Below are 11,208 nucleotides of genomic sequence, written 5' to 3'. Positions count from 1 at the left end.
CAAAACTTTGTATGTGAAATTAACAAAAATACGAAATAAAAAATAAGAATCCGCGTTACCGTTTTAAAAATTTTATAAACATAAAGGTAACCAAAAATTGTGTAATAGACTTCAATTGCCGCAAAAAAATTTTAAAACTCTTAACAAACTAGCATGTTATTGTTAGCATCAGTGTACAGAGAACAGGATTTAGTCTATTTGGGAGGTAACAAATTACCAAACGGCGCTATGTGGACAATGATCGGTATGTGTGGTGTCGTGTGCGCCTCTACGCATATAAATCAGGTAAATGATGCCGGGGTGGCGGGCGGACCAGTGCAGCGACACCGAAACTTGGAGTGTACCCAAAGTGCTCGCGTTGGAACGGCAGATCAAGCGTGGCCTCCGTACACTGTAGACCTGCACGCAACCGCTCCGCGGAGAAAGGACCAACGGCAGTGCCTCTTGCGACACACGCGGCCCCAACACCAACATGAGGATACTCCCCTTGTAAGTACCGTACATCACTTATCTCACCCATCTATAAGCTTTCTATAATCTGCAGCTACATCTGCACAAGTCTCAGCTGAGCGACTGCGATTGCGATGTCATAATATTGCAATTAACTATCCAGAAGGTGCCGGTGTTTGCTAACTTTGTGTGTAAGGTGTTTAACTCAGTCTTTATTTTAACTTTTCGCCCCGCGACTTTGTAACTATCATTCGTAAAAAAAAAATAGTGATTGATTTCTAAAGTATTCAACAATACATTTAGGAAACAAAGCCTATTTGTAGAGACGTGCAATTCGAACAAAGTAGTGTTCTTAAAAAGTGTTTTGCCTTTCTAATAAGGCTACGATTGGTGTTGGCGTCACAAAGGTGTTGTGACGAGGAACACTGTATGTACGGATGGTGATTTATGTCTTATTGTTATAACCTTTCAAAATGTCACGATTGGTCGTGCGTAATATTATAATGCAAATTAATAAAAAAAAGTGATAAAAATTAATATTTTGAATATGGATTTCATGGTAACAAATTATTAACAGTTACCGGAAAAATATCTAAATGGAAATATTCATTATTTGCATTAAATAACTTACGATTTAATTACCTAATATTGGCTGTTTTATGCCAGTTTAAAATCCTGATTAACGAGTTATTTAAATACAGCAGTCTCTCGAATAATGTTCGATGTTTAAAATCAGTCATTTTCAATATTAATTAGGTACATTTAAGAAGACAATTGCAATCGGGTAAATCGCAGGACGATACATTTTTCTTTCACAATTAATGACTTATAAACCTCATTATATCCAGTCACAGGCTGACCTAGTGCACTGTACCAATTAATTTTCAAACTAATTGAGCGAAACCGCGAACAGGTTTCCTCACTTACTCCGTCCCATGTTGAAAGTTAGATCCGCGACCTACGATTAGGCAATCGTCGTTATGTAGGATGAACAGTCACAGTTACGAGCAAACTCTGAGCTTTCAATTAGTTAATATAAACCATGTTACGTAAACACTTTGATAAGATCAAAGTGTACATTTTATAGGCATAATAAGATAGATACAATCTATTAAGTCGTTGCAATAAGTATATAAAAAACCATGTCTTTGCAATTGTTTATTCAAAATACCTGTATTCAATCAATACAATCTAATCGAATGCTTCAAAATTCTAATTAACCCTAAGTAATTAACATTGTTAAAAAACAAATCAAAAGTACAATTAAATGTATTCAAAACATTTAATAGTGCTACTATGTCTAAACAAGTTCTCTTAACAGAACAAAAATGGATATGTAAAATCTTCGGTGGATTATTTCTTAAAATGTTCGATTAACAAAACTACGATGTGTTAAAATTGTTTAGATCCACATTCTTAAGACAGATTTAGAGGTCTTTATATTTTCATTAGCACTTGAACCAACTGTACGTAATATGTAACATTTAGTAGTAGCCTCAATCAATAAAATATCTTGAATTAATTTAAATATTACTTGGAGCTTTATTTAGATTACCTCGGAATGTTGACTGATCGATTTAATTCTTAATTCGTAGCGTTTGAATAAAAGCGTTTAAACAAATTTTAATTATCATAGACAACATAATTTGATAGAACTCAACTACTTATAAAGATAGGACCTACTTTTATTACGTTAAAAACAGTTTTGAAATGATGTACCGTTATTTAAATATGAACAAGGAGACGAGGGGTATGTAATTCGCAAGCGTAACTGGATAAAGATGTTCAATAATACTTACTCAACTCAAACTTTACGAACATAGCCATTTGGCAATAAAACACTGTTGTGCAACTATACTATTGACATTTGCCGATGTATGTACGATGCAGGGACTTGCATACATTCTATATTTCAAAGTTTCTTTCGCACCTAATTCAAAGTTATATAATGTTAAAATTTTTATACGCAATAAAATTTATTTAAGCAAGATTAGATATGTTTGTGCAATTTTAGTTGTTTGCCTAACTTTAATTGTAACCTTTGTTTTGTGGGAAGATAGGTTAGAACACTTCTCATGCTTTAATTAAATGTGATATTTAATTTCACAAGCAGTAATTGTTAAGACCGTCACCAACTTGATGCCTGTCGTGCTTTAAATGGAGCTACTTGATAATTTTAAGGAATTCAATTGATTGCTTCGCCTTGCCTGCTCGTCACAGTCCAAGGGCTGTACAATCACTACGACAGGCTACCGCATTTTGTCACAAGGCCATCTTTACTTCTTGCTCCTTCTAGTTATTATTCCTATGGCCTTAAAGTAAATTAAATAAATAAAAGCTCCCAAGCGTACAGAGATTATTGGATACTCGCGTAGAAAGCTGCACTTTTTCTGACGTGACTTGAGACAGAAATACATTCAAGTGATCTGAGCTGCATACTGAAGTAGACATATTCAAACGTGACAAAATAAACTAGCAGTAATCTATGTCTACATCTACCACAAATTACTAAACATACATCTATCAAGAATGAATTGCTAGAAGCGCGCACTCGCACTAGCGTACAATATGTACATGTATAGATTGAACATATTTTATGTAAAAATGTTTCGTGACTTTGTGACATATTATATAAAATATAGAAAGTTTGATGAGATTATAAAGTACGATCGGAAGCGGATGCGGAATCTGATAATCATTTATTCGACCTGACCCTGGAGTTGATCTATTACTCAACTATCAATGACCCGCGAGGCGTTGATACTTATCGTCAGTTGTAGAAATGATCGCACTTGTTTCTGACACTTGTATATCTTATTACCGGCCGTTGAATGTCGTAGAGTTGAACCAGTCCACCTCCGTACACGGCATTCGCCCAACCTCGGCATGCCACTCTCAAATGACATTAAACGCCATTGAACTATTTGGCCTACATTCAATAGCAATAAGACATAAAAAAATCAGGAAGTAGTTTTAAATGAAATGTTTCTTTGTGGATGATAAAATTGAAAAAAAAAATTATGTAACTTGCATATGCAATGTAAACTTTGACATTTAACTAACCTTTTTTATTACTGCTTGGGTTTAATAAAAGTTCTTTTTACGTCGTAATCATGTACATGACGTGAATAGTGCTTTAACATATTGACTTTTAAGTTACTTGTTTTACCATTTATCGTGATTTCGTTGTAATGTTACTTCGGCCGGTAGGTATGTGACTGCGTCAATATATAAAGGTTGGACGTGCAAGGACAAAGCTCGCAAAAACTTAAAACGTGTACTCAAAATCATTCAGCCGATTAATATTATTCGCGTTTGTCTGGCTGTTTAATTTGATGCTACGTAAATATGTTAACACATAAGTACTTGACATTATGTTTAATATTTTCGTTATGTAAACACAAACACAATAGAAGTAAATGCTTAGATTATGAAATATATTACGAATAAGACGAAATAGGGAATTGTAAAGGTAGGCCGATAATACTTTTCAGTCAAGATTATAATAAAACACTTAAACGTATAGGTAGTTGTAATAAGTTCAAAATATTTTTTATACATTTCATGGGTTTAGATTTCTAGTTATTAAACAATATCTTTTTTCAATTTCAGCATCGTTCTTTTGACGTGTTTGGCGTGGCAGGCATCTGCACGGGCCCAGGACGATAGCGAAGCACGGGCGGCGCCCTCACGCGGTCTGCTCAAGCGTGGCTTACTCACCAAGGGCAAAGCTACCACAACCACCACACCTGCGCCACAGGTAATATGATCGAATTACTCTAACCGTACATTTCCACAGCCGAAACATTCAGATATAACATTGTTACTCAGTTTTGCCCTACAGAAAGTCCGAGAAATGATTACAAAAACAATGAAATCGGCAATTTAATTGTTGCACACGTCTTTAATGTACAATCAACGTACGATTCAAATCCATTATTTGCCCGAATGTTCAGATTTATCGTGAACCACTTTCTTCAAATCTAACTGAGACTGCTTTTGTCCAGTAATAGTGTTTAAGCATTTTATGTTCATGACCCTAGAAATTTATCTATTTCCTTTAGCAATATTCCCACTACATCTTTGTGAAACAGAGATTACTAAGAATTTTGGAGCTAAAAGAAAGCAGATATACATTATGTACAGAAAGTAACTGGGGCACATAGCCTTGCATGTTAAATGTGATACACATTGTGATAGAGAGACAATTATTCCACGTACATGTGCGCTCCACCTTCCAACGATTGCGGCCTTTAAGTTTCACGATTACGTTCTAGTTTCGAATTCTGATACAATTCGGTCCAAGAGTAGGACACTGATATTATTGCAATACTACAACCGCCATTAGAACTGGTTTCAAGAGCAGGCCTATGACCATACCTTATCGGTCTTATACATCCGCCTGTATTTCGTATGCAATATAAATTAAACATTCGGCAATACCATTATAGATGGGTGAATGGATATTTAAATAGCGCGTACCATCCTTCGACCACATTACCACTTAACTTAATCATTGTTGTAATTAAAATATTTAGAGATCATAGAATTTTTATAATTACGGATTAACTACGATTTATAAAACTAAAGATGCCGTTGGAGTAAAATTCGAATGACAATACTCGTCTATACTAATATTAATTTTCATCAACTTGCCCTTATCCGTTATGGAGGGTCGGCACAGTATTTGCTGCTCTTCCATACATCTCTATCAGCCGTCATATCTGAATCCACTCCTATCTTAAGCATATCCTCTTTCACACAATCCATCCATACTTTCTTCGGTCTACCTCTTCCTTTGTAGCTATCAACATTCATTCTTAACACTTTCAGGTTTATGTCCCCATCGTCTCGTCGCATAACATGTCCATACCTCGCTATACTGTAAAGAGGAAACATTTGCATTTTTGTATGTATTGGAATAACTCAAATACTACTGGGCAAAAATTATTCCACCATTAGAAAGCTACGTTATCAGTGAGTAACATAAGCTATGTCTTTTTTACTTTACTTTCACGCGGGCGAAGTTGCAAGCAACAGCTAGTATATTTATAAATATTAGGTAGGTACTAATGGGCTTTTCATGATTATTAACATCTATACATTTTTGTCGATAACTAAATGTCACAATATATAGCCGCTATATTTTTTATTCTATTGATGTTTGTTACTGCTTTGCTTAGGCGAATTGAAAGATAAGTTTATAAAAAAAACGATACCGTAAACTGCGCCGAGAGATCGTGACTGTTTAAAGATTCCGCATTCTTACACGGCCGAGGACTTTCCTATTACCTCGCATCTCGAGACTAAACATTTACATGTGCTTTGTTTTTTTGTCACACATAATATGCAAGTTGCATAAGCACTCGACCTTTGTTCGGAGTGAATCTCAGATTGGGCAGATATCTGTGAAATGTCCATTGTTTATCAGCTATTTAAGTAACACTTTGGAATAATATTTCTTAACCTCTAACCACAAACGATGAGAATACGAACTAGTCATGCAAGCAGAAATCTAATTTGGAATGTTTGAATTGAAGTTGTTGCGACCAGTATCTTATTTAGCAATAAAAAGTTGATAACTATAAGTGGATTGATTAACTCTGTCAATAAATAAATATTTTTAAAACCACTTTTAGATATACGCAATGACAAAAAAATTATGCAATTTAACTAATGTCGCAATGCACAATATTAACAAGAGTTGTTAATAATATTTTCTATATAAATATGAAGAAAAAGCAATGTTCGTATATTTGTATTCTTTGTTTCGTAAAACCACTGCACAGATTTTGATGACTTATTTTACTGAGAGAGACAAAAAAGCTTTTAAAGTAAAAAAAATGTTTGGGATTTTTTTGCATTTCCAGCATTGTGACAGCGAATTTAACTCTAAAATGTACGTTTTAAAAAAATCTATAAGTTTGTCAACGTTTCCTTAAATACTTCAATTTTATTAATGCTCAAACGAAGTAGGAAATGATAAAATCACCTTTCTAGTACGCTTATGGTATTCCGGTTTGACAAGGACGATACTGTTTTTTAAATAAAATGTTATTTGTAAGAATGTTTCTGGTATACTTTACTTGAAAATTATAGTAATGGAATTGAACATTTTTTATGTCGATTAAACTGTATCATCATTTTAGGATAATGTGTTTCATATTAAGATGTTTTTATTCTAATCAATGATGTATAAACGTGATATTTTGAAAATAATTGAAGTAACCGTTACAACTAATCGAAAAATCTTAATTACGAGTTGTATGCGCTTTTGGGTCAATAGCGACACCGCTTGTTGCTAAATTTCTTCACTACTAATTATATCGTAATATGTTACGCCGTAGTGTGATGTTTACACAGATTATTATTAAATATTTCGTGTACAGAACCATTTTTACTAAATTTCACAAGGCGTAGAATATTTAAAGAAAACTGAACTTTTACCGTCTAATATAATTTTGAAGTATATTAGAACGTGTCATCAGAAAGTCAATGAAACTACTTTCAAAGCTTATATTGGTCGCATAGGAACTCCAGAAATCCGGGAAAAATGTTAATTGATAAGATGAGTCTCTTGGTATCATGTGGTTCAAGGTAAGTGGGACTTGAGGCGGATGATCGAGTTACCTTCGCCGATGACCTCTACACGAGCTCCCTTTCTTAAATGGCATTTCTACCGGCAATCGTAAGAATTACGTATAAATTAAGACTGAACTGGTTACGTGAAGAAAATATAGCAACTGGTACTGGAATGTGCACGAGAATGTTTATGCATGAAGGCCAATTTAGCCTTGAAAAGATTTCACATACACAACTTTACTATGTCGTGAAATAATCTGAAGGAAGTAGTACACCGGTATTAGTGTTGAAGTAAATGTTTCGTCTTTTCTTGTACTCTTGAGGCCAGTTGCGTTTCCTAACTTTATTGAACTGGGATTCGCTTCCTTGTGCGTTTACATCAAAACGATTAATGTATTAATTCTAAGCCGTTTCATATCTAAAAATAAAAGACCGATAATATAGTTTTAAATGACTTAAGGGATGAACCAGTCGTGAACTCGCGAAAGTGAAGAATTGTACTTTTTTTATTCATTTTAGCGCATGAGTGCTTTGTGTATGTAACCGAAAGCGAACCGGTATGAGGAGTACATTGCGACAGAGTAAGGATAATTTATAGCCAGTACTGCAATATGATACTTACGATTTCTTCACAACCATATCGTCTGTTTTGTAGTGCGCTTAATTTGTATAAATGATTCCCGTAATAACCTTTTGATGTCGTCTTCACGACAGTGTATTATGTAATGTGACATAACAATGTATCATTTATCTTGGAATTTATTAAATGTTTTACGAAAATTGGTGTTATATAGAAATATTTTGTAATGAGCATCATTATTTTACATTGTCACTTAACGCTTGCGACTTGCTTGGTCGTTTGCCACCTATTTGATATCTTCCTCCAAGACGAGCTAAAGGTCTATTGCAGACCTCGAGTTTTGTCGATTCGTGAAAGTGTATTGGATTTACCTGCAAAATATCTTATCTATAGAGGTTAAATTAAATATGTTGAAGAGTTTGTCAAACTGAATAAATCCAATTTCAGTAATTTAAATTTACCTTTTATCTTTAGCATCCGGTTTGGTCACGTGGAATCAAGAACTTGGGGTTTTCTTAGAAACGTTGCATAATGTCACGTCGAGATTGAGTTTCTGGTAGACTTTTAATTACTTTAACCTTTATTTCGTGCCAGTATTGCTGTATTATTTAAAGGTCAATGACGATCAGGTTTTTATTTTATACTAACTTTAATGTTTATTCACGATTATAATATTCACCATTAATTAAAACCAAAATTACTGAATTCGAGTTGATGTATCTCTGTAGGCGGAACATCGGAATTTGACCGTTTGATCTACAAAATATTACCACTAACTACTCTATTAGAAAAAATGATCGTTGATCGGTACTTCGAAAGGTCACCTATGTATAATTTATTTATATGCTTATTTTTAGGATGATGTTGAATATGAGGACGACGCTGAATACGCAGACGGAGATGCACAGGAGCCCTCGACGGAAGCACCGCCTTCGTCCACTGAAGGCAAGAAGCTTGTCTCAGGCGGAGTCCGACCATTCCGCAGCAATACAGACCTGCTCGAAGCGTTGAAAAGACGGCGTGCGCAAGTCGCAGAAGGTGAACTAAAATATTATAGTGTCTGTCATTTGTTTTGGCACATGGGGAACATGATTACTTCAACCAGTGCTCACTCAAGCGGCTACTTACTATACATTTAAACAACAAGTATACCCAAATCTCCTAGACTTATATGTCATCACTTTCTATTTTCCTTTTCTTATCTTAGTGTTTCCTCTGTCGTACTGTATCGTACGTAATACACGATTTATTTATCATATAGTTTACATTAATTACATTTTTTAACATGCGATGTTCATTATCGATAATACAAGAGTAGTTTATTTCATGCATTGGTAATACATCACAAATAATCATTTCCTTTCTTCATCAGCCAAAATCAATGGGCAATCTTCGTCCAATGTAGATGGCGAGGCCGTGGCCAAATCTAGTTACAGTAAGTTATGATTCTTTATTAAAGATGTAGAGTTTAGTGAAATTGGATAAAATTTACAGAAGATAGAAGTAAGAAAAAGTAAATTTTTAAGAAATAATCGATCTGATATGGATGGAATGTGTGAAAGATGATTTGTAAGGTTCGATATACCTAAGAGACATGTCTTAGTAGTAAGGAAGAAAGTTATGTATTGCACTAAGTACAAAATGATAATGGTCCTTCAAAAATAGATAAACTTTGATATTTCTATTAATGTACATAATTGATAATTCGCTTTTCGTAACGGCGATTGTATTAAGTGGTTTTATATGAAACCGATTCAACCTTGAGTTTCATAGGCGTGTGCGTAAAACCGCAAAGTTAATAGCAAGATCCAGCGACAGAACATAACCATTTATTGGGAATGTTCAACTGATAAATATGTGCGTAACATTTCATTTGTGACATGACCATGGCTAAATATTTAACACATCTGGGTATACTTAGTTGTATCTCATTAAAACACATCCTCTCTTCTCTCTATCTCACTTTTTCTTAATCTATCTCTCTTCTTATAAACCCAACAAACAAAATCTATAGTCACAGAGCTGTCTGGCAGTTAACAAAGTTAGACCCTCATCGTAGAAACCGTGTAGATAAGGCACATACGCCTTATAATGCATTAGATAAACAGTGGCCACACTAACCTTTTCTCCGAAAGTTGTCTAAGAAAAAAAACTCTTGCCTCTTATTTTAGATAAGAAACGCTTCAACACAGCAACAAGGGAAACGAATGTTGAAGATGCTCCACCCGCGGCTCCTGCACCATCTAAGCCGAGCAGAAGTCGTTTTGGACGACGTAAGTCTAGACTTCATAAGTATATTGTAACTACTGTAGACGAGTAATAAGTTGACGTCGTTTTAAGGTCAATGTATTTGCCTTTAGGTTCCCATTGGCAGAGCGAAAGGTTCTGGAATTCGTCTTGAGCCAAGTTTATCTATTTAAATTGACTTATTCTATCGGTATAAAGGATTGCACTGTTTTGTTTGAACTTCATCGAAATGTCATTTATAGTGCTGCATCTCAGTAAGAGTACGAAGATATCACTTTCTCTTAGTAATGTGGTTGTCCTTAGATTTAGTATACCAAAGCTCCCTCAGCCAGAATTTTATAATCATGAATGTGACAATTAATCTTGATTTTAAAATAAGTGTTAAATTTAATGTGAATATAATTCCGCAGCGTCATCAAGATCGTTCCAAGAGGCTGAAGCGGAGGAACAGAATGACGCGGCCCCTCCCGCGAGAACTGGCAGGACGTTCTCCAGGGGAAGGGGGAATTAATTAAACATAATATAAGCTATACCTATTAATACCTTCAAATCTTGTATTCCCATCCCCATCCCGTACCATTTCCCAGTCATATGTGATCATACCAACTAGATATTTGGTCGTTACTCGCCAAGGCCGATTGATTTTATCTTTACTATATTATAAAATATGTCATAAGTATTTTTAAATAAATGTAGTAATATTTAATGCGTTTTTTTTTATGATTTTCCAATCATTTATGCTTTGCAATTATTTATGCTTTAGCAAAATCCTGACTATCAGCATTTACTATCTTTTATAAATATGATATAGTTAATTTATCTATAAAAATTACATAAAGGCATTTAAACACACTGTAAATAACCCCTAACATAGGTTAGGTTCTGTCCCCTTAGTTGGGATGTATAGTGAGCTGATAATAAGGATAAATTTGTACAAAAACTCATGATAGTATTATATTAAAAGTGGCAGAGTCGCAGACCTCTGTACAACCCAAGTACATTCTTGAAACGTTCACTGGTGACGTTATGACGTTCACTTTGTAAGAACGTGGGTCACCTCGAGGGGTGTGGCGTAGGCATAATGGGCTTTACCAAGTTCACATGCTGAGTATTTCCTAGCGTACGCGCATCTACGGAAGTATTAAAATATATTCTACCGATTTGTATGAATAATACAAACCAAAGTACACATCGAGGATTCCTAAATTTAAATACATAAGTTTTACTTATAAATTGTGATTTTTATATTTGTGACGAGTTTAAAAATTAAATAGGGACTGAATTGTATCACATTTGGAGTATGAAATGATATTCTTGAATATGAAAGGTGTTTTGATAATAAGGCGTTA

The 11,208-nt window shown here is 34.5% G+C and overlaps 1 protein-coding gene across 2 annotated transcripts; it reads left to right on the top strand.

Annotated features, from left to right (window-relative positions):
- Positions 1–327: 327 nt before the first annotated feature.
- Positions 328–10,565, top strand: LOC106109022. 2 transcript variants are annotated; one of them, XM_013290418.1, is made up of 6 exons: positions 328–489; positions 4,063–4,210; positions 8,470–8,650; positions 8,985–9,047; positions 9,784–9,885; positions 10,270–10,565. In XM_013290418.1, the coding sequence occupies exons 1-6, from the start codon at positions 473–475 to the stop codon at positions 10,368–10,370; spliced, it is 612 nt and encodes a 203-aa protein (XP_013145872.1). In that variant the 5' UTR covers positions 328–472; the 3' UTR covers positions 10,371–10,565. The 2 variants fall into 2 exon arrangements, with proteins under 2 accessions (XP_013145872.1, XP_013145873.1); XM_013290419.1 differs by lacking the exon at positions 8,985–9,047 and having other exon boundaries at positions 330–489.
- Positions 10,566–11,208: the final 643 nt, after the last annotated feature.

This window comes from Papilio polytes, unplaced genomic scaffold (assembly GCF_000836215.1).
Source record: "Papilio polytes unplaced genomic scaffold, Ppol_1.0 DF821388.1, whole genome shotgun sequence".
Classification (NCBI taxonomy): Eukaryota; Metazoa; Arthropoda; class Insecta; order Lepidoptera; family Papilionidae; genus Papilio; species Papilio polytes.
Note: the sequence above shows the minus strand (reverse complement) of the source record. Positions and strands in the feature narration are given on the sequence as shown.